The sequence below is a fragment of the Leucoraja erinacea genome, unplaced genomic scaffold (assembly GCF_028641065.1).
Source record: "Leucoraja erinacea ecotype New England unplaced genomic scaffold, Leri_hhj_1 Leri_69S, whole genome shotgun sequence".
Lineage (NCBI taxonomy): Eukaryota > Metazoa > Chordata > Chondrichthyes > Rajiformes > Rajidae > Leucoraja > Leucoraja erinaceus.
In genome coordinates this window covers 376,859-403,968 of record NW_026576619.1, presented here as the reverse complement: position 1 = coordinate 403,968, position 27,110 = coordinate 376,859, and the positions used below count along the sequence as shown (strand labels likewise).

Here is a 27,110-nt window from a genome sequence, read left to right as displayed (position 1 = left end):
AGATAGCAATAGCCACACTCCCTGAATGTTTAATATGTATTTGAATCGTACAGCACTGGAGACCATTCAATCACTATATGCCAGCCCTATGAATGACTCGCACTCTGCTTTCACACATGATTTACAAATCCAATTTCCTGTTTGAAAGTTGAATCATTGATCAATTAACTTTCAGACAGTCCATTCTGGATCAGCAATAAAATCCTTCTTCACTCTCCTGGCCTTTTATTTGGGTTTTTTTTTCACCTGGATCCTCTGCTTTGCAACTTTCCTGCCAGCATAAATAGTTACCTGAGCCAGTTGTTTGATGGAAGATCAGAAACTTTTAGATGCCCCTATCATTTGGAGATGCAGCCTCTGTAGTCCGTAGCTACAGGATGGATGTGGTGTTGGAAAAGCCAATCTGAGCCATCCCACTGCCTGGCAGTTCTGTACATGACGATGGTGGCTCCTGGTTTTTTGCAGCTTTTTGAATAACCATGCTGAAGAAATTACACCTCCACAAGAGTCTAGCATGGCATTGTCTTGGCATTTGTAACCCATTGACTCCCATGATGGGGTTTCTCTTTATTTGTGCAGGTGGTGAATTAGTCTTTGCAGGTGGCAGGTTACTATGATTAGCGACTAGGATCACATCTTGGTTCTTGGTCCTCCAAAATATTCCAAATAGAATTTAAACTGGAGGTTTAAACTCCAAAGGCATCAGCCACCTGAGCACTAGGTAGCCATGTCACCTTGACCAAAGATCCAGTTCTCACAGTGGCCATACTTTGCATTATTGTACTTTCTTTACCCTTTGTGGCCAGAGGTAACCGCATCACATGAAGAGATCAAACACAACCGACGATATTTTAAGAACGTGTAGACGGTAATTGTTGAAAAGAGTAAGGTCGGGATTGTCCAGAATGATGACGGCGTTGGGCTGGCGAGCGGACAACTCGGTGTTTGGGCGGGAAGCCGCGCGATTGGTCAGGGTGTGAGCACGAGGTACGTGACGGCAGAAAGGGCGCCCTTGGATACGCGCGCGCCGCCGGCAACCGTCGCTGCCGCTAATGGCCGCCATGATGGTCGGTGCAACCCACGTCTTACCGCCTGAGGACACAAGCGACAGCTATGCGACTAGCGACCTTAGTCTTGTTGCTTGTGCAGCCGATGCTGCTCGGGGCCACGCTGACTGCCGTGCGGGAACAGACGAAGGTGAAGCTGGTTGAGGAGGTGAAGGCGCCGAGTAACAGTGCGCAGTCGCTGCTTATCACGACCACCGGCAGCACCCAGGCCGCAGGCGTCCAGCCCGTCATCGCCCTGCCCGCCATTGCCTCGAACGGTAGCGCCCTGCCCGCTATTGCCTCGAACGGTAGCGCCCTGCCCAATGCCACCTCGACCATGGTGTCCATCATCGAGGCCAGTGACCAGGCTACCGTGGTGGTTGCCATAGCGAGCAGCAGTAGCAGCAACCACTCCACTGGTCGCCAGCCCACTAGTACCCAGCCTAGCAGTTCTGAGTACACCTTGCTTGAGGCCTCGGCCCATGTTGTTCTTTCTAACTCCACCCGTATTGCGACGGGGACCCTGAATGACATGGCAGCCCTCCAGACTGATGTCCCAGTGCCAGTGAATAGTGGCGCAGAGATTGTGATCATCAATTCAAACGGGACGGAGACTGAGAGTAGGATGCCCATTGTGCTAAGAGTTGGCGACGAGATCATCATTGCCCATTCAGAAACAGGGGGCAATGATACGTCGATGCCCATCGTGCTGGGCGGTGGTGGTGGTGGGGCCGAGATCATCATCACCAACTCCAAGGAATCTGAAAACTCCAGTTTAACTCCAATTATCTTAAATAAAGGCGATGAAATAATTGTTGCCACCTCAAATGGGACCAATACTGATAGTGCTTCATCCCTCGTAATCGGCAATAGGTCAGAAATTAAGATTACCAGGTCTGAAAACAGTAACAACTCTGTCATTTTAACCAATGGCAGAGAAATCATAACCAAACATTATTCAGATACAAATGCATTAGATGAGCGTGTGGTCACTGCGGGGAATGAAAATACTGATAATGTGACAGTCACCACCCCAACCACCCCAAGTAAAATAACTGAAAATATTGTTGTGGCCAAAATAGAGGAACATAAATTTAGCATTGTGCCTGACAAACACGTGACCCAAACGGTGGGGGGAAATATAGAAATCACAAAATCACCTGAGCCACAGACTATTGTGATCTCCCTGGACAGCTCTTCCTACAGCTGGGCTAGGTGGAGCGCTTGGTACTGCAACTGTCTGAATAGCAGCATGTCCCGTATTCGGGGCATCATGGACACAAAGACTGGCATCACTCTGCATTCCAATGACTACCAGCCCAGCAATTTCCAAAGGAAACCATGCAATTACAAGGTGTGTAACTGCAGCAGACTGGACAAGCAGTGCCATCTCAATAATGTAACGTGTTTGGACTCAAACCCGTACACCTGTGTGCTGAGTGACATTGCCTATCAGGAGGTCATGGACTCCAAAGATTACTGGAAAAAATTGAAGAAGGGGGTCCAGGCCCTCTATCATAAAATCAAGACTTTCCTACAGAGAAACACAAAGGATGAGACTTAAGTCAATGAGGTAAGGCACCTGCAGAGTGAGAAGTGAAATGTGCAGTCTGTTTCAAAACTGAATTTGATGTGGATGGTTTTCAATGTGTTGTTGGGTACAACATGGAGGTTATCAACAGTGGTAATTTTCAGTTAAAGGACATTTCGACCAAACCTTATACACTTCCTCTAACCACATCTACTGCATTCGATCCTCCTGCTGCGGCCTCCTTTACACCAGCAAGACCAGGCTTAGACAAGGAGAATGTTTCGCTGAATACTTTGACTTGGTCAGCCTAGGCTTGCTGGATCTCCTGGTTGCTAACCATTCAAATTCCCCTTCCCATGCAGACCTTTGTCTGGGCTCCTTCATTGCCAGAGAAGTCAAGAGGATTTAAGTTGAGGAACAGAACTATTACATTCTTACTTTTTGCAGCTTTAAAGGCCCATTAATATAATAACACAAATGTACAATAATCAAGTACCCTCCCCGGGTACTTTCCCCTGCAACCTCAGGAAATGCAACACCTGTCCCTTTACCTCGACTCCATCCAAGGACCCAAACAGTCTTTCCATGTGAGACAGAGGTTCACTTGCACCTCGCCTCCTCCAATCTCATCTACTGTATCCGCTGTTCCAGGTGTCAACTTCCCTGCATTGGCGAGACCAAGCGCAGGCTCAGCAATCATTTTGCTGAACACCTCCACTCAGTCCGTCGTAACCTACCTGATCTCTTGTTTGCTCAGCACTTTAACTCCCCCTCCCATTCCCAGTCTGACCTTTCTGACCTGGGCTCCTCCTCCATTGTCAGAGTGAGGCCTAGTGCAAATTGGAGGAACGGCACCTAATATTTCGCTTGGGTAGTTTGCACCCCAGCCGTATGAACGTTGACTTCTCTAACTTCAGATAGCCTTTGCTTTCTCTCCTTCCCCTCCCCCTTCCCAGTTCTCCTACTGTCTCTGCCTACATTCTATCTTTGTCTTGCCACCCCCCCCCGACATCAGTCTGAAGAAGGGTCTAGACCGAAACGTCACCCATTACTTCTCTCCATAGATGCTGCCTCACCCGCTGAGTTACTCCAGCATTTGTGTCTACCTTCAGGATGACGTGTTGCCTTCCTGGTGCCAAGCTCAGGGATGTCGTGATAATATTAAACTAATCTATGCAGATCCTCACAAAATGACTGTTCCATTAAAGCCTGACTGTTATTTGCTGCTAACGATGACAGGCCTGAAAAAATCACTTCCTTACCTGTACACAAACTTTTAAGCTGCACTGCTACCCTTATTCTGCTTCTGCTAAGCCTGTTGGGCCTGAGAAGTAAAGATGATAATTGAGTGAAAAAGCTGGAAATACTTAGTAGGCCGCCAGTAGACCAAAAGAATATTTCATGCATGATTCTTCTATTACTTGAAAGCTCAACAACCTGAACTTTGTTCGCCATCAAAGTTACTTGATCTGCTGAATTCTTCCATTGTTAGTCACATATTATAGCAGATTATTTTTCAGAATAGAGGTCTGTGACCAGACCTACATGGTGTATTGCAGAAATTACAAAACACAATGGGAATTGGGGCCCCAGTGTGTGGAAAGGGAGCGTTAGGATTGCAAGGGGGGGGGGGAGAGTGGGAACCTAGATGGGTGATGGACGGGGTTGAAGATCATTTTGCAGAGGAGCACTGTTATCAGGGCCCTGACCTTGGCCTGTGGGAAAGAAGTCAAGAGGATTTAATTTGAGGAACAGAACAATTACATTCTTACTTTTTGCAGCTTTAAAGGCCCATTAATATAATAACACAAATGTACACTAATCAATAATACAATAAAAGAATAATCATTAATGCTGACCGTAAATAAAATATGTAGATGTTTGAGTTACCGAACCAGGGCGTGATGCAATCAATCAGTATGCTTCCTACCCCTAGAAGTTCGATAAAGTCTTCAGCAACATACTAAATATTTTCAAACTTCTGAGGAAGTGGACATGGTGATGAGCTTTCTTTGTGGAAATTAGGACCGAGGCAAAATTGAAAGGAAGCACAGGAATTATTACCTCTGTTTATTAACATGCGTTTTATTCTGGTCCTGGTAACAGTTGTTATGAATGCAGAAAATCTGTTCAAATTGCATATTGCCATAGGGATATAATTTATTACGGTTATTTTGTTACCAGTGAACTGTTAAGTTGCCAACTTTAAGGCAAATAAGATTTTTAAAATAAATGAATAAGAATATTGTGAAACTGATTATTTACTGCGAAGAAAAAATGCCAGAGAAACACTGTGCCGCAAAGCTGTGAGAAAATGTATAATTGTGTAACAAGCTAGTATGCCCTCTACTGTTAAATAAGTAACCAACATTGTGTTGAAGTTCAGACATATTGAATATTACAAATAATCGAGACTCTAGCATGGGGTAAACGGGGAATTGAATAGGATAACTTTATAGTAATGCACTGGTTCTAATACTGTACTTTGCATTCACAAACCATGGGATAAAATTGTGCAATCTTATTCTTGTTATTTTGGTTAATATGCTCAGAAAGTGTTGATGATCCCCAGTTTAAATGCTGCTTGAGCCATTGCTTTATTTTTCTTATCTCAATTTTCCCAACAGGAGCAGTGGGCAACTAACCTCAATATCAATAAAGAGAGAATGGTTTGGACTGCCACAAATATTCTGCAGAATTTTACTGCTGTGTATCACAGAGTGATTCTCTGCACGATCTGTATAAATTAAACACAATATAACTTAACTTTGTGTTTGTGATCATTATTCTGGTCACCATTTGAAAATGAAACCTTTATGGAATGAAAATGATGATTTGTTAGATGTGATGGTCTCTATTGCCTCTTTGGCACAAATTTCTCACCTCCCTCATTTTATGTATGTCATTGTTGAGGGTAATGGATGACTGGAACATGATCAGCCTTTTCATTCTGGCTCAGAATCACTGCAGCCACAACACAACAAGGGGCAGTGGGTAGGAGGAGGGGGGGGGGGGGGGGGGGGGGGAAGAGAAGAGGAAGAGGGTCAAGAATAGGGGGAGATATGGAAATATGCAAGGAAGGGATATATAAGTAAAAGGTTGAGGAATGGTGTGAGATAAAGGGTGAGGATGTAGTGGGGAAGAGGAAAGCACAGAACTTGAGATGGTTTGAGAGCACGTAGAGGGAAGGGCAGGGGTGGGAACACATCAAAAAGAAGAATGGAATTGTAACCTATAATTGTGAGCACAGGATTACTGCTGGTTTGTGTAAAATAATTGAAAATTATTTATATTTTCTCAAATAAAATCCGTTTGTCATACAGAAGCAGCGGAGTTACCCAAAAGAATAACGTGTGAGACATCCTAAAGTGTAAAGCTCATGCAGACAAAGAGAATCTGTAATATGCTGTCATCTGATGGAATTATTTGTTCCATGGCCACTGTGCAGCATTAGTGCAGCAAGGAGTCAGTTTTAGACACATTGGCAAAACACGAGGAGCCCCCTTCGGCCTTACCCATTTAATTTCCATACTTAAACCCATTACACTTATTGTTGACGTGGTTACAAATCATTCCACAACAATGTGGAGGGGAATTATCCTGTGAAATCCACAGAACCATTTGTGGTGTGCATTTACAAAGCTAATGTTAACCAAAACAGCAGCGAAGACACTGCAATTGGATTTAGCAATGCCGAGCCGAAATCGGTCATTGTTCGTCAGCCTGTAACCAGTGTGACGCAAATCTACTTGAATATCAGGAGAACAAGGCTAAGTTTAAGATGAACTGAAAATTCCTCTGAGAATGCATTAATCAAAAGAGAGACCCTTTGGAAAGAACTTTATAAAATCATCCTTATCTTATTTCACAGAACACCGAGAGAAAAGATTTCCTGATAATGTGGACCATCAGTGAGTATCAAGATATGGCTTGCATTCATACAATGGTGGCAATATTTACAAAAAGCAATTTCACCACATCACATTCAATAGGACAGAAAAAGGTTGTGATATAGTTACAGCTAAATAAGAAAGATTAAAACTGTAATGTGTAATACAGCAAGTCCACTTGCAAGCTCAGAAATAATCAACATTTATTTCAAGTGACATTTTCTACACTTTCATCTTAAAGTGATCCGGTAATTAATCTATTATTCGGTTGAACACCAGCTATTTCATACACGCCAAGCTTTTTAAAGGCAATTTTTCCAATCAGATTTCCCTGCTATCTATATAGCATCAGCAATAACAGTGTAGAATTCAATCCCGTTGGCAGTTCTAAACTAAAGAGACCTTTGTATTTAGGCAATTACCATATATATAAAAATGTATCATTGATATCTTATGCTTTATCATTGATGATTGGGCCAAGAAATTAGACTACTAGTCACAGACAAGAAATAGCCCAGCTATTTGTCAGTGTACACAAAAAATGATTTTGCTGTTTGTTTTTTAATTTGAGCAGCCCAGCTGTCAACAACATACAAACTTTGAGAAGTGACATAATTGTTTTAGTTGGTCAAAATAGTAAAGCCAGTATCATTAGAATATAGTCCAAACTAGCCCACCTCCCAACAGTTTGGTTTAGGTAGCTTCAGTACTTTGTCCCATTATTTGAGTATCTGCCAGTTTCCCCAGCATAAGGAAGTGCGTAGACCAGGTTTTCCATTTAAGTAATAGGCGGACAGCTTCTCCTTGGTGATTCATTGGGAGAAAAATAGCCTGTAACTGACCCAGGTTACATTTCCAGTTTGTGTTAAAACAGTCAGGGATGATTGCAAGGGAGCTAACTTGGCACATCTTGAAGGAAAATCAAAAAGAGAGTCAGATCACTGGTCTTTCTGATCATTATCCAATGATTCCTGACGAGTGTTTGGGCGAGGCAGTGATTGAGAAATAGGACTTGGTTTAGCTCAATCCAACTCCCTCTCCTCCTTAGGGCAAAACACATGCCTGAGTGTCCACAGGAGGGCAGCCCAATTCCTGGAAAGATCAACTGCCAGGAACCAGAAACTTGGTGAAACAAAATATTACAAAATGTACATTAAAAAAATACAAATAGCGTGCTCTTTCCATGTACACCAGTGAAAAGAGATCAGGGACAAAGTCAGCACTCACCCTTGCCGAATTGCACAGATACCATTCAGCACTATATGACAAAGGCAGAGTCTATCCAAAGAGTAATCAGCCTTTATTACCAACAGTAGCCAATCTACTCAGCATGCAGTGCAAAATGGAGATTTCAAAGGACCAACCCCACATTGGCAACTCAATCTCATCTGCACAGAACTAGCATGTTTTTGTACTTCAATTCCAGTAAAGTAGCAGGTGGCTGGGATCCTGATAATAGCAGGAATAGTGATACAATATGCTTACTTGTAAGTGCATAGCAAGGCCTTCTCCAGTAGCAGGAAATATTGTGACCTAATGTACAGGATGGTTGGATTCCACAATTGATCAAGATGGGTTGAATAACTTTATCTTGTGATCTTGAACAGATTGAGATATTTTGCAAACTCGTTTAATCATAAAATGTGTGGTTGAACAACCATCAATCGCACAACATCTTTGGGTATCGCCAAACTCATTAACTGTGGTCACGGCTCATTTGTCTATCAATTAGTTCTGGCACAGAGATAGATTTAATTTTCTCAAACTGTAATTTTTTCATCATTTTAGACCTAATAAATTTGATACAAATAACCCTGGAGTTTGATGTTCACCTGGAAACAAGCCAAATCTATTTTTCAACACCATGAGAATGTATGAGGAAGAGAGTAAGCATATAGTTCAGAAACAGAACACATCCAACATTCATGATTACAGTACTAGGGTTAAAATAACTTGGGAAGCTATTCTGTAGCAAAGCAGTCCTGTGGGGGTGCACATTTAGCTAGCTACTACTTAAGCTGCATAATCAATACTCCATTTTGTGTCATTAATTGAGACAGTAACAAAAAAACAAGACTATTACATAAGGGTCACCTTAAATGTACTGGTAATGATTTGAGGTCAGATTGAACCAGAAATGAAGGTTCTTCAGTTAGTCTTGGAAACATTCCTAACATACAGTTCTATAGTTCTTGACAGAATGAAGCATCCCAATTTATAATCCAACAATCATATGCATTTTAAACAAGTTTCATCAATACAGTAAATGCTAAAATTGTTTTCTGCCACATTGGGTTTGAAATGTAGGACTGTTCTAACCAAGTTACTGATTGGAATGCTGTTACTGGAAAATAACATTGCTCTCTGGTACAAAGAGATGATGGTGGAGTGGTGGGATGTGGGTTTCAAGACTTTAAAGTCTTACTCTGCAATTTGCATGTGCAAACAGTTTTCATTAATGCAGGAGGAAGAATTATAGAAGAAATTGCCAACAGAATAAATTGATTAGATTAGGGTGAGAAAAAAAACTGATAAAGAGCACAACGATCAGGATGGATCAGTTGGGCTGCTTAATTGATTGCAAATCCTATTTATTAAATCAGTTTATCCCAGTTTCTGCAAACCTGTTGGGCTGTGAGACACAGATCAAAGAGTTTGTCAAGCATTGCACAAATGAATCAAGAACTCCGATTGATAGGAACTGCACTGGAACCAAAGGAAACAACAGTTCATGAGGATTTCATGTGAAAATAATGCAAAATATTTCTTATTAAAATTAATTCCCATGTATTCATTGCTAAAATGGTGGATTACTAGCAGAATATCAATTGGGAGGTTCTATAAGGCGAGAAAAAATGCTTTGTAAACCAATAGAAAATGCCCTGTAGTTAATCATGGATGAGAAAAGTGGATAATGAACATGTTTTCAGAAAGTGCCATGGTTTGACCAATAGTCTTTGGCCTAAGCCTGCATTGTAACTGTGCAATACATACACAGGTGTGCGCTATATTAGATGGGAAAGGGAAATATGGTCATGTTGCAAAAAAAACTATTGCTGATCTGCATTAGACATTATTGTACAAATGTATGCAAATCACTCTTGCCAAAATGTCCAACCACATGTGGAGAATTGTTTGATGCCCTGTGAAATTGATTGACTGAAAACACATATGCTTGCAACTTGTGACTTTTACCCAACAATCATTTTACATGCAAGACAACACAGAAGCTATCATATCAGGACATTCACTGTTCAAGATCGTTAGTAGATAAGCAGTTCTTACTTCATCCCCCCTCCATAGCAATCAGAACTGGATTTCTTTCTTCCTCGTTCATCCTGAAGGGAGATGTCCCGAGGCTAACTTTGGCCAAGATCAGCATCTTTGCTCTGCAATAAATCTGACCGTCATGGAAACTAGATGTGATTGTGGTGCGCTTTCCACACCACCAGAAAAGTGCAAATCTGAATGCTGAAAATCTAACTATATTTCTTCCTCCCTCCACCTCAGCTTTGAAAGCGCAAAGTGCTTGTATGCAAAAAGCACCAGTAGATGTTCTCTTGAAAACTAGAAATATAAGGAACACTTAGCTTTTTTTCCCCCATTAGGAACTTGTGACAGATACTGGAGTCATAATGCAAAGCTGATAGTTTGAGAAATTTCTCTGTGGAGAAATTGCAGTTAGCAAGATCCTTCTGCTTAATTTGGTCGAATTTGCATCAGAGTGACGAGGATATCATTGGGAGCCATCTGTTTTTCCAATGGGAAAATTTCCAGAAGTTTCCAAATGTAAGCAAGTTGTCAATTATTAAATTGGTTCAAACATTTTTTAAGCTTCTAGGTCATCAACCCCGATCTAATGTACCCCCCCACCCACCCAACTTCACCAACAATACCACTATCCCAATTTAGTTAGTATTTACTTTAAGCAGCAGAAACTCTCTCCATCCTCAGGCAAAAATCATCCAACAAAATACTGTTTTACACTTTCAATATACAGCATATCTAGCAACATGACCTGGAGTCCAAGGAGAAATATAAAGAAACAGATTTAGAAAATTTCTGGAAAGCATTCGAAGAGATTCAGCAGATCAATGTCCCTTCCTTGTTTAGAAAATTGTAGCATTTAAGTTCAAAAGGACAAAGAACCATCAGTGCTGATTTCTTGAGCAGGATGAAGAACAGATGTCCCAAGTATAAATTAGTCCAAACCATCAGAAGGCAACTTCTTGTAAGAGGTCATAAGTTCTAGGAGCAGTCAAGGAAGTTCATCTCGATCCATTAGCAGGTCATTACCTGGAAAATTAATGATTGGAAAAAGCCATTTAGACTTTTAGCATGTCAGCACCAAGTTCAACTCAGATCAACATATACAAACTTCAATATTGGAGATATTTTCTATCAATATATTTAATAAACATAAATTTTACTGGACATTCTGGGGATAATTCCATCTCCAGAGAGAAGTATGTGGAATATGTGGAAGTCATCTCAAGGGGCTAAGGCAAAAATATTTCATAATACCTTTTACGGAGAGATGGCAGTAGAATGGGGTTAGGAGGGAGAGATAGATCAGCTATGAGGCAGAGTAGACTTGATGGGCAGAATGGCCTCATTCTGCTCCTAGAACTTATGACCCATGGACACGAGAGAGAGTAGATAGTAGGAGGCTAGGGTGGGAGGAAACTCATAAGGAGATGATGCAGGGGTGGATGGAGACTCGCGTGGAGCAGGACACCAGCCTGCATGCTAACAATGCATATTCCATCATTTCTGCATTAGCTCATCCATGAGCATTTATCAACATGGAAGTGGCCATTACCACCAGTTGGATCTATCCACATCTGACATCCAAATATGTACAGTGCCCTCAATAATGTTTGGGAAAAAGACCCATCATTTATTTATTTGCCTCTACTCCACAATTTGAGATTTGTAATAGAAAAAAAAAATCACGTGGTTAAAATGCACATTGTCAGATTTTAATAAAGGCCATTTATATACATTTTAGTTTCACCATGTAGAAATTACAAAGAGTGTTTATACATAGTCCCCCCATTTCAGGGCACCATAATGTTTGGGACACAAGCAATGTAATGTAAATGAAAGTAGTCATGTTTAGTATTTTGTTGCATATCCTTTGCATGCAATGACTGCTTGAAGTCTGCGATTTATGGACATCACCAGTTGCTGGGTGTCTACTCTGGTGATACTCTGCTAGGCCTGTATTGTAGCCATCTTTAGTTTATGCTTGTTTTGGGGCTAGTCCCCTTCAGTTTTTTCTTCAGCATATAAAATGCTCTATTGGGTTCAGATCAGGTGACTCAAGAATTTACCATTTTTTAGCTTTGAAAAACTCCTTATGATTTTCTCTGCCCACATATTCAATACTGCATTAATCAAAGCTCTTCAGGTCCAAGTCAAATTTTAACATTAGGCAGCTCTCAAAAACTACAGCTCAAGTTTCTATTCAGAGGATTACATCGACTCATACAGCACAGAAAAAGGCCCTTCAGCCCAGCTCGACTATGCCAACCAAGATGCCCCATCTAAGGTTATTCCATTTGCCAGTATTTGGCCCATATCCCTCTAAGCCTTTCTTATCCTTGTACCTGTCCAAAGGCCTTTTAAATAACCTGCCTCAACTCCAAACCTAACTTAACGTGTTATAATACTTGACAATTTCCCTGTAAAAGCCAGGGCTGCACGGAGTTGCCGCCTTACAGCGTCAGAGACCCGGGTTCGATCCCGACTACAGCTGCTTGTCTGTACGGAGTTTGTACGGTCTCCCCGTGATCTGCGTGGGTTTTCTCCGAGCTTCGGTTTCCTCCCACAGTCCGAAGATGTACAGGGTATTTCTAAACTTTAAAAAAACTATACACTCTTTCTGAGGGGGGAAATAAGATACTCTTTCAACACTTAAGCATCTAGACAAACATTTGAATTGACAAAATAAGCAAACCATGGGCCAAAAGTGGATAAGAAGGACTAGTATAAGGCAAGTGTGATGGTTAGCGTGGACTTGGTGGGCCAAACGGCCTGTTTCTGTGCTGTGTAGGAAGGAAGTGCAGTTGCTGGTTTCAACTGTAGACACAAAAAGCTGGAGTAACTCAGCAGGACAGGCAACATCGCTGGAGAGAAGGAATGGGTGACATTTCAGGTTAATACCCTTCTTCAGAAGATGGGTCTCGACCCGAAATGTCACCCGTTCCTTCTCTCCAAAGGCGCTGCCTGTCCCGCTGAGTTACTCCAGCATTTTGTGTTTATCTTCTGTTTCTGTACTGTACGAATCTATGCCACTATTAGAAAGTGCCTAATTGAAGCTCTGATCTCAAGTATCCCTCCCTCAATGAATCTTGTACCTCCAATATTCTAACTCTCCCACTCATATTCACCTCAGTATCTGGTTTTCTAGCTTGGTAATCAATTGTATGCCTTGTATATTCAACATTGATTTTCATGGCTTGTGTTTATGACTGTTAGTTCAACTATAACTCTACCCTAGTTGAAAGGTTTAATATATTTTATATTTCATCAAGACTTTCTCCACAATACACCTTCAATGCTTTCCAAAGCAGTTGCCAGCAAATGCAGTACCTTTGAATTGTAGTGAATATTGTGACCAACAGTTTGTCTCCAAGCTCTGAGGTCTAAGCATTAGACTTACTTGCCGCAATGACACCTTGGACTTTGCTATGGTCGTTTTGTGTCGGTAGCAGAATTTGTGACTAGTCCACTTTTGGACTTCATCCGTTCCTGAACAGATCCCGACTGCAGAGAAAAATAAAATAAAAGTGAAAACAAATTCTCCTGCATCATCAGGACCAAATATCAGAGCACAACAAGCACCTCTCATTTATTTGGCACCTTTCAAATCAATTCACAAACAAGGGAAATGCAGTTATGTCGCAAGGATGAGCAGCAGCCAAATTGGACATAACAAAATTACATCAACTGAAAAACTAGACAACCAGATAACACTTTGGCAATGTTATGTGCTCTCAAACAGCTATTTCCATGGACAAGAAATGGATTGTCGTTCCCTGTCAACCATCCATAAGAAGCGGCAGTGTGCCTGAACACAAGTTGTTAATGGCCAATATGCAGGTGTAACAAGTACAAGGAGAGCTGAATACAAGAATGACAAATTCTTATTGCAATTGTACAACACTTTGTGCAGGACAGCTGGCATATCATGTCCATTTTTCAGAATTCTATAACCCAGGTGGCTCTGCAGGATCAATCATGTATTCATTCCAAATATATTTAACTTGATTTCCGAACATTTCTGAGAAAATGGCAATGATTGAAATGAATAGTAAAGCAGACTCTAAGGACCAGATAGCCTGCTGCTGCTGATGTTCCCATTTCTCAGGTCCTTACAATTGCTTTCAATGCATGAGCATCTTTCCATAACTAAGGACTGTACATAGAGGATGTAGTCTCAAGAATAGCCAGTATAACTCAGCATAAACCTCCCACCCAGGCACACCCACCTTAGCATCCAAATCCTCAAGTAAGCAACAACATTGTTACCTCTGCTAATTATTTGTTGTACCTAGATATTAACGTTTTGTAAATTATGTATTGGGATACCACGATCCCTTTGTAATTACTTATGATTTAGCTCATTTCATTGTATTTTTCTACCAATATTTCCACATTATATCTTCACTAATCACTGTTGCCTCTTTAGACCTTCTCACAATTTGGTTTCCCATCTACTTTTGTGTCACCAGTGAAGTTAGAAAACCATAACTTTAGTGTATTCATCATTGATATGAACTGAAAAATGTTGAGGCAGCCTACACTGGTCCCTGTGGTACAATGCATTGCACATTGCCAATCAGAACAAGATCTATTTATGTCTCATGTTTCACTCAATCTTCTATCCACACCAGTACATTAATTCTCATTATTTGCAATAACATTTTATGCACCCTTTATCAAAGTGCCTCATCTCAATAAATAGGAGGATCTCACCCTAAAACACCATGATGCCTCATCTCTCAAAATCTATCCATGCTCTCTGGAAATCACTGGCATAACATTGTTAATAATAGCTATTAACTTTTCCTTCATGCAAATTTCATGCACCAGATAAGGTATATTTCTGATGAAATTACACAATCTTGCTTTTATCTATGCAAAGGCTTTTAAAAAATGTCATAACTTCCTCCCTTCTATCGTCATCCAGCCTACATCTGGCTGCCATTACAAGCCATGTGTCAAGAGCAGCAGTGTATGTGCCAATATAACTGACAGTATCTGGCTATTGCCACACCCATCATGGAAGGAGCTTCAATCCAAAGCATGTGTACTGATCATTTCCAAATCTGTCCCAACCTCATCTGACATTTAGTCATGTAATTTAATTTAACAACTCCAACCACAGAATGCACAAACCCTTGCTGCAGATTATAATGAGTTTTGAATGTTTCTTCATTCCAACTACCATTTCGCTGTGTAAACACTCAATTTTATCTAAATCTACCTCTCTCCCCAAATTTCAACTTTTGCAATCTGTCTTAACAATGTCTAACAGTACCCCAAACTTCAAGCAGACCAGTTATTGTATCAAAGCAGAAAGTTGTCTGGTTTAATTAAGGTTCAGAAAATACATCATCTATTATTGAGTATTAATTGGTTGGCTGGTAGATGCCTTTGCTCATTATAATGGATTCATTCTTGCTACATGTCAATCACTAGCAGAACAATTAGGGACAATCACTTCAAAGATATAGAGGTTGCATTAATACATGATGTCAGGCTGCTCAATGGATTTCAGTTACAATGTAGGATATTTAAAGTGTAGCCTTGTAGAAATGTAGTAGTTTGGGGGCATTGTAAGCTCACACATCAGAAATAAATTGCTACTTAATCTGTTTGCGAAGTTGAGGGATAATATGATGTATGACACAGGGAAACTCAACTGTGCCAATTAATGCGGGGTTTGGGAACATCTATCAATCTTTTTTAATAAAATGGCAAATGACAATGCATCGATTCTTAAGGTAGGCTTAGAATTTGTCTGTGGAATGGAAAATGAAATTACAACTTAACAACTGAGTATGATGCAGTGAAACAAGCAAATTGGCAACTAATAGTAATAGATTGTGAATTATTTGTAACTTTTGAAACAGCAGGCCTGATTAGCCATGATAACATCGAGTGGCAGGGCTGGCAGGCTTCAGGGTGGCCTCCTTTTGCGCTTATTTCAAACTGTTCTGGTGTTCTCCATCTCTCATGTCTTCAATTCAAATTAACATGCTTCACCAATAACACAAACTGAAGAGTTCTCGCCTGAAATGTCACCTACTCCTTTTCTCCAGAGATGCTGCTTGACTTGCTGAGTTACTCCAGCTGTGTGTTTATCCATGAGCTGTTATCGTGTACAACCACTGTTTATGTGGCACTTCATTTAAAGCTTTCTGGAAATCAAAGCAATGCATCTACTGGTCCCTATCTATTAACTCTGTTTGTTAAATCCTCAAGAGTTCTATTGTATTTGTCAAACATGATTTTCCTTTTATAGAACCATGCTGACAGTTTATTTGAATCATGCTTCTCTAAATAAAAAACTACGTATTCCTTGATACTTAAACCACGCAGCAAGTCCAACATTAGCACATGCTCAGTACTGCACTGGTGATGTGAGCCTGTATTTCATTTGGATTGGGACTGGAACTGCAGTGAATTAAAGGGAAGTGTAACTCTTATTAAATTTCTCTAAAGGCTTTGAATGCGTTTCAGTCAAGTTATCTGGTGCATATGAATTGATCCAGTGAGCATCAATTTATGAAACGGGGGACGTCATGTCATTTCAGAACCACATCTCACCTTTGAAAATCCTTGGCTTGCCATATCTCCTGAACCAACGTGTGTCAAATGTACAAAGTTCATGGGCTCACCAATCATGCTTCTGTCGATCCGTTTCCGCTTTTTCTGCAACACATGAACACAGATTAACAGTGAACTGCACGATGACTTCCATCTACAGAAACCCAACTCACTGGTATTCAATTAAATCCTCACCAATTTAAGAAGAGTGTGTTCCTATTGCAGTATCTTTCTCGAGTTCCAACCCTTTACTCCAACTATAGTCTTTAACCCCTGATTTCTAATTCTGTCCTTGCACGCGCACATTTTCCATTGTTCCACCGTTGGTACTATTAGACAATAGGTGCAGGAGTAGGCCATTTGGCCTTTCGAGCCAGCACCGCCATTCAATGTGATCATGGCTGATAGTCCTTCATCTGCCTGGGCCCTGAGTTCCAGAAGATCCTTCCTGGAGTCGTTGATGGGAAATATCAAGAGACATCTTCCTCTGGTGTGGAACAAGGGATTGACATTTAGGATTAGGGAATAAGAAACTTCTTCCTGCAGTAGGTTGTGAATGTTTGGAATATTTTAGTAGCTCATTCCTGAAGAACACCTTGGACCATATCACAGCATTGTAATAATTATATTAACTCAGGTTACTTATTGTTCTCCAAACATTCTGTGGTTGCATTTCATAGCATTGGAAACACAGCGCAGCTGTGCATAATCATCTTCCACAAATAGCAATGATTAGTTCATATGGTTTGTTAAATTATCTCAACCAAGGGTAAACATTGGTCCGGGTTACTAGGGCAGTCGTCAAAATGCTACATTCAACTTCTATCCAAGGGGGCCTGGTGGAGTTTTGGTTTCCCAAATGGAGCCCAGCATGGGACCCATCAGCCTGCATTTTGTACGTAGATGGAATGAAATTTCACATTCTGGTTAACTATTTTTAGGCCACAGACAAAGATTTAGATCAAAAACAGTGCCAAAGATACTATTCCTCAGTAAATAAAGAAATGAAAATAGAGAGCACAGGTTCATCCTCAATCCTTCATTATTTCCCCAAATAAATCTTGAATGCATCAAGTGGATTCTCAAGGTGGAAGAATCTCTTCAATAATTTAACCCCTTCGGGATATTTTAACCTCCAGAACTCTCCTTCCCTGTGGAGTTTCTGAAAGCACAACAAGTACTCCAATGAGCTTGAATTTAGTGTAATGTGTAGCGAGGTACAGTGAAAAGCTTTTGTTGCGTGCTAACCAGTCAGCAGAAGGACAACACATGATTACAATGGAGCCATCCACAGTGGACAGGTACATGATAAAGGGAACAAAGGGAATGCATTAAAGGTATCTGTGAGGTGTCACTGAAGTTGGAGTGGCATGATTGCATATCACCCCATCGTCGATTGAAGGAGTTATGTAGCACAGTTACCCTTTGAAAAGCATCTTCCACGGATCATTCTCTGTGTCTCCCGCCTCCTACAATGTAATGCTACTTGCCTTTCAGCATTGCAGAGGGAACATACCTTCCACCGCTCCCTGCTTCATTCTGTCTATCTCCACCAACATGCACTTCCTTTCTTATTACACACTCTGTACAACCACAGAAGAGCCAACTCCTGCCCATTTCTTGCTTTCTTACACATCATCCAATGACCCAATCAATACACCAAGGTGAAACAGTTGTTCACGTACAGTCCTTTAGTTCAAAACTCGGGAAGAAATTCTATCCATGAAATATTCATGGAAAGGCCTGGGAACTACATGAGCCCATCATCATTGGTGAGCAGGTTATTAGAGGGGATTCAGAAAAGGCAGGATCTACATGTGTTTGGAAAGACAAGAACTGATTAGGGATAGTGAGCATGGAAGTGCGCAAGGGAAATAATCTCACAAAGTTGATTGTTTTTTTCACTAACAAGATTAATGAGGACATTGTCTACATGGGATTTAGCAAGGCCTTTGTCAGGGTACAATATGGTAGGCATGTCTGGAAGGTTAGATTACTTGGGATCCATGGTGAGCTAACCAATTGGATACAACACTGGCTTGAAGGCAGAGACAGAAGGTGGTGGTATAGGATTGTTTTTCAGACTGGAGGATTGGAGAGAGTTGTGTGCCACGGGAATCAGTGCTGGGACCACTGCTGTTCATTATTAATGGTAATGATTTGCATGTGAATGTAGGTAGCAAGGTTAGCAACTTTTGCAGATCATATTCAAATTAGTGGGAAGCATAAGATTTGGAAGGGACATGAAAGATGACTTTTTCCACACAGAGGGTGGTGTGTGCATGGAATATGCTGCCAAATGAAGTGGTTGAGGTGGTTACAACATTTATAAAAGTACTTGGACAGATACATGGATTGGTATGGCACAGGCAAGTAGGATTTAAACAACTTGGTCGGCATGGATGAGTTGGTCCGAAGAGCACGTTTCATTGTGTGATTCTACAACTATACATGAAACTCAACCAACTCAGATAAACAACTTTTTTGATTTGAGGTCTGGACAGTTATCATCGAACAATCACCAACAGTAATTGTTCTCTCTCCCTCTCCCCACAAATGCTGAATTTTAAGTATATCTGCATTATTTAAGATTTCCAGCAACTGCAGTGCCAGTATCTTTCAGTGCCAGCATTGTTTTCCTTCCCTCTTTTTGTTCTCATTCATATTCTTCTACTTGTATCTCCTCCAGACAGAACAACTGTCTTTATTATCCCCTCTCAGCTGACAACACCACCATTGTGTAATTTAATCAGTCTTGGTCTCAGGCACAGACAATCCCAATCAGACATTCCCTTTACTATCTCCACCCCACACCCTTCTCTGCAACTTACAATGTGACGGTTTACTAACTTATCTTTATAGGAACCAGACTAGAATGTGAACCATTTCCCTCTCCAGAGAGGCCACCTGGTCTTCCGTTTACACACTTACAGAAAACAAACCCCTTTCCATTATTTTAGTCTCATGTAAACCTCAAACACTCTCCCACCCCCCACCCCAAAAAGACGCACACCCTAAGCTATTTCACCCAGCGGCAGGAGCTGATCCAGTAACACCCAGTTTAATTGTAGGCTTGCCTTCAAAATACGTAATATGTAATACGCCGGCACTGCTCATTTGTGGTTAATTTCATCCCCCCCCCCCCCCACCACCCTGCAATCATCACCGAGTCTATTGCTGGGGGCTCTGCCTAGAGATAAAGATCCACATGGTACCTAGTCCCACACACCCTGATGATACTAAGTGCTTAGTATTCATATGGAGTATTAGCAGAGCCTATTGTTTTATGCGGCAAATGCATTGAAATCCCCGTAACATAGGTAGTTCTCCATTCAGCTCATCACTCACACTGGCTCAAAGTGCTGTAGTGACACAGGGAATTAGACAGCATCTCAGAGAACATGGATAGGTAACTTTTCCCAGTCGGGACCGTTCTCCAAGCTGGAAGAGGTGAGGACAGGAAAAACTCAACAAGTGATAATGGAAGTTCCTCTCCATCATTTACCCCAGACCCAAGCTGAAACTGCCCCTTAGGTGGCCATTAAAATGTCCATGAGTTATATTCCCTGGTGACCTGGGCAAATAATTATCCTTCAAACACTTTAAAATAAAGTTATTTTATCATCTCATATTTTTCCAGCAGTTTGGGAGAATTATTTTGGGATGTTCATGGACTCTTTGTCTATAGATCATACCATAAAATAAATAGAAAACAATGTTTTCATGTTTGGCTTACCGGCTGGGCCTTCTCCACTTCCGAACAGCCAAAACACAACCAAAATTCGCTCATTTCGCCAAAAGATTCCCCCAAACAAAATCAGATGACCCAGTGAATCTTTTCTCACAAGAAATAGGTCCAGGAGGCAGAGGTTGACCACGAGGTTCACCCCCCTCTACCCACACTGAAGTAAGGGGGGCTGCTTTCAATGTGGGCGGAAGTCCACAATTGGTGAATGTCAACGTTAGGGTAGGCAGTTCCCTGGAACATCAAATTTCCCCTTCACACCTGGATCGAAACCTGCTTTGAGGAGAAGACGATTAGTAATTCAATTTCAGGATCAATTCTGGGTAGGAAACAACAAAGAATTCTCTCTAATGCCCAGAGACATTTAGCTCTTACAGAAATGGATAATTCATTGCAGCCCAGAATTAAATCACTCTTTCTCCCTTCTTCACCTGGCATCCTCTCTCCCAAGCATTGATTTGTGGAACACCAGAACCCTTCCTTCCCCTGTGTCAAGACCTCTAATTTAATCAGCCAATCTTGATAACAAGTCTCAACCGAGCATTGGACTAGTCAGCTAAACTTCTGAGAATGCAGGCATGCCAGTCGAGTGATGATCTAAACATGAAACATTTTACAAGAACCTGTGAAACACCAAGAATGTTTTACTGCTAGAAGTGCAATGTTTCCAGTGTCATGCAAATTCCAGTGCTTCTTTTGAAGAGAAGGGATGAAAGATAATATTCCTCCCATGCAGTGAATCTCCTGGACTACTGAGACCACCAAAGTTAATTTCAACTGATTTGTGAAGGGATTTTAATCTTTGTATACGATCCAATTTTAAATTAATCCAGGCATGCCGAGACCAAACTCCTCTCGTACATCTGATTGGGCTTTTACAACTAGACTAGTGACAACCAGATTATTTTGGGTTTGGAAAGCTATCAAAATTAAAGAGTTTTAGCCTTATGGTTTATTACTGTCATGTGTATGTAGATGGCGAAAAAGTTGTCTTTGTTAGTCAGATCATACCATATACGAGCGAGTACAATCAAACCGCACACAAGTACAATCGGCAGTGCGAACTGAGAAAAATAAACAGTGCAGAATATATTGTTACACATTGGAGAAGGAAGGATAAAAAAAATAGTTTATGTTTATTATTGTAATGTGTACCGAGGTACAGTGAAAAGCTTTGCTTTGCATGCTATCGAAACAGATCAGTAGCCACTGATAGACACAAAGTGCTGGAGTAAATCAGCGGGTCAGGCAACATCTCCGGAGAAAAAGGATAGACAATGTTTCAGGTCGGGACCTTTCTTCACACCATGCATTAATGTTGGAGGTGGGGGGGGGGGGGGGGGGGGGGGGGGGGGGGGGGGGGAGATAGGTGACAGCCTCAGGATATGTTGGCACAGTCAGTTATACTCAAGGATGAGAAGTGAGACCCAGCCAGATGAATCTTGGAATAGCAGAACACTCTAACCATTCAGCAGTCTGATACCAGAGTTAGAAGCTGTTCCTGAGCCCATTTACCAGCACAGTCTGTAGCCTATTATGTCTTGGCAACTATTCAAGTGCTCATTCAGATGCTTCTTAAATGATGAGAGTACCCGTTTCCACCACCTTCTCAAGGAATGCTTTCCAGATTCCATCCACCTCTGGGTGAAGAAATTCTTCTCCAGAAGATCTCTTCCAAATCTACTCGTCATCTTAAATCTCTGGGATATACTTGGGGAAGAAATCTACCCTATGAAGAATTCTTATAATATTGCATTATTCTAACTGGTCTCCCTCTAACCTCCTCTGCTCCAGGGTAAACAAGTCCAGACTAGTTCAGTCTCTCCTCGCAACTGAAAATTCCATCCCAGGCAACATCCATGTGAATGCTGTCTGCACCCTCTCCTACCCCAATCACATCCTTCCTATGGTGCGGTGTTCACAATCCCACACAGTATTCCATCTGTGGCCTAATAAATGTTTTATAAAGTGTAGACACAATGAACTGTAGATAGTGGTTTACATAAAGGTGAAGTGCTAGAGTAACTCAGCAGGTCAGGCAGCATATCTGGAGAACATGGACAGCATCCTGTATGCCTTTGTCACAACCCTGTGCTGCTATGTTCAGAGATCTTTACTTCTACACCATGGTCCCTTTCTTCCTCAATACACCCAAGTTCCCAATCATTCATGGTATATTTCCTACCTTTATTAAATATACCCTACCCCCTCCTGCCCAAATCCCCAAATGTATCACCTCATACTTACCAGGATTAAGCTCCATCTGCAATTACCCTGCACAATTTACCAGCTGATCAATCTTTAGTTTAAAAGAACCCTCCTCTCTGGAATTCTCTGCCACAGAAGGCAGTGAAGGTCAATCCACTGGATGTTTTCAAGAGAGAGTTAGATATAGCTCTTGGGGCTAAAGGAAGCAAGGGATATGGGGGGAAAAAAGCAGGAACGTAGTACTGATTTTAGATGATCAGCCATGATCATATTGAATGATGGTGCTGGCTCAAAGGGCCAAATGGCCTAGTCCTGCACCTATTTGTCTATGTTTCTATCAACATCAATGTTCATCTTACTAATCATACCTGCTACTTTCACATCCAAGAGTCAGTAATCATGGGTTCAATGCCCACTGCAGTCACTCAAGCATAAATTCAGCAGTGCCAGAGGACTAGTGTTGGTGAAGCAATGCACTACTCTTGGACGGACCGTCCATAACAGAAAACTTGAAACAAAAGCTTCATCTACTCGCTCAGCCAGCTGTAAAAGTATCTCCTGCTCTTTGTTTCAAAGCGATGGAGGTTCACCCAGTCCCCAGGGCCAACATTTATCAATCAAATAACACTAACAGTGCGAAAGTTGGTCTATGCTTACATTGCTTTGTGCAAGAGTTTTCTATGCACAGATTGCCTGCTGTAATTCATACAGCATAGCAATAACTGCAATTTGTTACAAAGCTTGTGGGATCCACAGAGACAACTAGATGACACTAAGTCTTTGCACTTTCTGCCAGTTGTCACATCCTTAGGAGGTGCAAAAGCACATTACATCTAACAAAGGCCAATTCTGAATGTTTAAGGAAGAACTGCAGATGCTGGAAAAATCAAATGTAGACACAAAATGCTGGAGAAACTCAGCGGGTGAGGCAGCATCTAAGGAGAGAAGGAACAGGCAACGTTTTGGGTCGAGACCCTTCTTCAGACTGATGTCGGGGGGCGGGATAGAAAGGAAGTCTACTGTCTGCCTCTTCCTTTCTCTCTCTCTCTCCCCCCCCCCCCCCCCCTCCTCGACATCAGTCTGAAGCAGGGTCTCGGCCCGAAAAGTTGCTTATTCCTTCTCTCCATAGATGCTGCCTCACCCGCTGAGTTTCTCCAGATCTTGTGTCTACCAAAGACAATTCAGAGGTGTGTAACTTTTGTTATGCAGGATTCGTGACAGCTTGTTTGTATTGCAAGATCCCACAACAGCAGTCGAGGCACACCAGCAAATTGTAGTGGTGAACAGATGTTAGACCAGGCCAAAAAAAACCCAAGATCTTTGAGACATTATTGGTGGATGGCGATAAATTTTGATACCACACCCAAAGGGAAAGAGGTCAGACTGGTTTGCTGGTTAAAGGACAAATTAAATCAAGGAGAGAGAAATCTGATTATACTGCAGCCTTACACTGGTACCGTCTGAATGTTTCCACAACCTATAGGCTTGCCTAATGTCTTCAGATAGCTAGTATCCCAGTCTAGCATCCTGAAGAATACGAGGTCAATGAAGGACTTGATCGATAGATGCAGGGTTAACATTTCTCTGAGCAGACTGTCTACAACTTGCAGCCAAGACTGTCAAAATAAAGGATCCACTCTTTACAACAAATAAATGTTGTTACGCTGTGGAGAGCAAACCTTTTAAATTCTCTCCTCAAGAGGACAATAGAGACTCGATCGCTGTGTGTATTCATGATAGGGAGAGCGAGATTCAGGAACTCAGTGCGGATGGGGTTATGCAGAACTAGACAAACAGCCATGATCGCGTTGGATGGTCAGTCAGACGCAAGGGACTGAACCGTTTACTTCTGCTTCTATTTAAAATATATTTACAATGCAATGGTGGAACAAGTTTTCAGGGTTTGAAATAAATTTTGATCTCTACCTCAAAACTCACATGGGATAAGGAGTTCAATGTAATTTGCAATTCTCCATTTTGAAAGAATGAAAAAGCAATTTAATGAGATTTAATCTAATGAAATGAGACCACAATATACTGTAACCTGGGAGTTCTCCTACCTGATGCACAGAGGGGGGGCATCAGGTACAGCAGGTCTTTATTACAAGGGGCATGGAGTATAAAAGTGGGGGAATGTTGATGCGACTTCACACCTGGAGTACTGCATACCCAGCCCTATGTTAAAGTTAATCTTAGAGGGATTAGAGGAATGAGTAGCGATTTTATGCAACATAAAAAATAAGTGAGATTGACAGGGTAGATGCCAAGAAGATATTTTCTCTTGTGGGGTCATCTACAATTAGGGTGGGCCTAATTTCAGAGGCTTAGTTGTGGCAGCTGCAGAGGCTGAACCACTGGATATTTTAAAGACAAAATCTGATAGATATTTAAATAACAAGAGTGTGGGAGAGTCATATTGAAGGCAAGCCATGATCTTATTGAATGCTGGAGAATTTCTCAATGTGGATAATTGACCTGCTCCTAAGATGGGGTTAAGGAAAGAGCATTCATGTTGCGGCCCTGTTTCCACCACCACGCACAAGAAGCAACAAGACAGACACCATTGTATGTAGATTGCGAGACGTGTGTTTCAGCTCTGGCTGAACAACTTCTAATCTTGTGTGTGGACTCGATCTGCCTAAAATAGACACAAAATTTTGAAGTAACTCAGTGGGACAGGGATCATCTCTGGGTTGAAGGAATGGGTGACGTTTCGGGTTGAGGCCCTTCAGACATTCTTCAAGTCTGAAGAAGGGTCTCGACCGAAAATGTCACCCATCCCTATCCAGAGATGCTGTCTATCCCACTGAGTTACTTCAACATTTTGTGTCTATCTTTGTCTCTTTGGTTTAAACCAGCATCTGCAGTTCCTTCCTACTCCCGTTTGTTTGTATTCTGATGAAATCCTCACTGCCAGTTGACCTATTGATACACTTTAGCTTGGCCGATCAAAACCATTAGAACAACTGAACATTGTGTGTGTGTTTTACCTTGTGCATGTCAGATGGAAGAACAGGCACTGGGCGTTTTGGGTTCTACATTATTGGCTGGCAATCGTGTCTGCAGGAGCCTCAAACTTCTACGTTTGCGGTTACAGCAGGAGCACCAAATAAGGCAGGCACTTCAACTTTTAAGAGACACATGGACAAATACATGGTTATGAAACGTTGAGGGTGATATGGCAGGTAGTTGGACTGGTGTCGGTGGGCATCTTGGTAGGCGTGGACAGGTCGGGCTGAAGGGCCTGTTTATGCGCTGTGTGACTGAAGTTGGTAATTGGCTCTCGAACGTCCTTGGAGAACATGTAAATCAGTCTGGTGAAAGAGAAATGTCTGAACACCCAGCGCTGAGAGGCAATGAAATGTACAATAAACTGCCCACATCATCGGAAATAACAGATTCAACCTGTGGAGCTCTACTTGTGAAGAGAATGTCGGCGGCACTGTGTTAAACCCAGACTCGTCGACATAAAGGTGACGGTGTGTAAACTAAGCGAACTGCTGGGAGCGGCCCAGGGGAATAATGCTTCCATTTCACAGGCACTCAATTTTGGGAAAAAATGCGTTGGGATTTCCTGGCGTGGCGAACGGCGCTAGAGAAATGTAAGTGTTGCTTTCGCTTGCGAAGGAAGGAAGGGGACATAGACCCAGGGGTAGTCGCGAATGCCTGGGATAGAACAGGTCAGAGGAGCCAAGTTGACAAGATTGAGTAACCAACCAACCAGAGTCTACGGGCGGGCAAAGAGGAAGTGTGGCGAGGGAGGTAGCGAGACTAGTCTTACAACACGGCCGTTGCTCAGCCGCTGCCCGTGGCATCCATTGCACCAACAAGACAGGCACTTTCAACCTTTGCTCAATCGCATTCCACTGGAAGCGAAGTGCCCGCCCGCTCGCCAGTGTGTCGCCTTCGGCGTGGGAAACCCAACGCCCCCCTCCCCCTCTCTCTCCCCCTCTCCCCCTGACTCACACACGGGTTTCAGTGAAAATTCATTTTCGAAATAAAACAGAGAAATGGTGCGGCCGCCGCCAAATCCACAGCCCGTGTGTGTAAAAACCACGGCCCTTCAGGAAGTGACTCCAACCCGCATAAAACCTAACCAAAGATGGAAACTTTTTCCAGTCCCTGCCTCTCTTGTTCACCTCCGTCTACTCGCCTGTGTGGAGAAGCAGGTCTGGGCGCCGGCAGTCCCACTCAACCAGTCGCTACAAGAGTTCCGACGACAGGAACACTTGGCTTCGCGTTTCGATACAGGAAATGAAAGGGGATTTCAACTTTTACTCTTGACTTACCCTTCACCGGCGGCTCCAGCTCCAAACGGCTGAAAGTCAAGGTCGTCTCAACAGAAATATCAACAAATACGAAGAGAGGCCATTCCTTGTTCCTCGGCCGGATCCTGCCCTGCCCTGCGCTGTGAGGTGTGGCTTAACCCTCGCCCAGTGTGGGAGAGAGAGAGTCAGTGCGGCCTCTCTCGCCCTTTCCCACGAGTGATTCAGACAGAGAGAGCGCCACCTCGGGGTATAGCGAGCGCACAGCCGCCGGAGAGGTGGGCCTTGGACAAGCCGTTAGCACCAGAATAAATGGCAAGCCTTTGTACAGATACCTCCATGACAAGACAAGACAAGACGCTGCATTCAGTGGTTTGGGACAAGCTGACACTCTGAAGAAGGGTCTTAACCCGAAACGTCATCCATTATTTCGCTCCAGAGATGTTGCCCGTCCCACTGTTACTCCAGCATTTTGTGTCTGTCTTCGGTCTAAACTCGCATCTGCAGTTCCTTTCTGCAACTCACACCCTCACCCTGACACCCCAACACCCACACCCTCACCCCAACACCCTCACCCCAACACCT

The 27,110-nt window shown here is 42.3% G+C and overlaps 2 protein-coding genes across 4 annotated transcripts; one reads left to right on the top strand and one right to left on the bottom strand.

The window, feature by feature from the left end:
- The first annotated feature begins 979 nt into the window (after window positions 1–979).
- Window positions 980–6,484, top strand: LOC129694529 (uncharacterized). Of its 2 annotated transcripts, none has more exons than XM_055631251.1 (2): window positions 980–2,619; window positions 6,449–6,484. In XM_055631251.1, exon 1 carries the CDS (start codon window positions 1,114–1,116, stop codon window positions 2,608–2,610), a length of 1,497 nt encoding a protein of 498 aa, XP_055487226.1. In that variant the 5' UTR covers window positions 980–1,113; the 3' UTR covers window positions 2,611–2,619; window positions 6,449–6,484. The 2 variants fall into 2 exon arrangements, with proteins under 2 accessions (XP_055487226.1, XP_055487225.1); XM_055631250.1 differs by lacking the exon at window positions 6,449–6,484 and adding an exon at window positions 5,205–5,339.
- Window positions 6,402–26,882, bottom strand: LOC129694535 (CDC42 small effector protein 1-B-like). Of its 2 annotated transcripts, none has more exons than XM_055631262.1 (5): window positions 26,550–26,882; window positions 20,044–20,328; window positions 16,308–16,412; window positions 13,135–13,238; window positions 6,402–10,763 (listed from the first exon to the last, which is right to left on the bottom strand). In XM_055631262.1, exons 2-4 carry the CDS (start codon window positions 20,095–20,097, stop codon window positions 13,161–13,163), a joined length of 237 nt encoding a protein of 78 aa, XP_055487237.1. In that variant the 5' UTR covers window positions 20,098–20,328; window positions 26,550–26,882; the 3' UTR covers window positions 6,402–10,763; window positions 13,135–13,160. The 2 variants fall into 2 exon arrangements, with proteins under 2 accessions (XP_055487237.1, XP_055487236.1); XM_055631261.1 differs by having other exon boundaries at window positions 20,044–20,325.
- Between the last annotated feature and the right edge of the window lie 228 nt (window positions 26,883–27,110).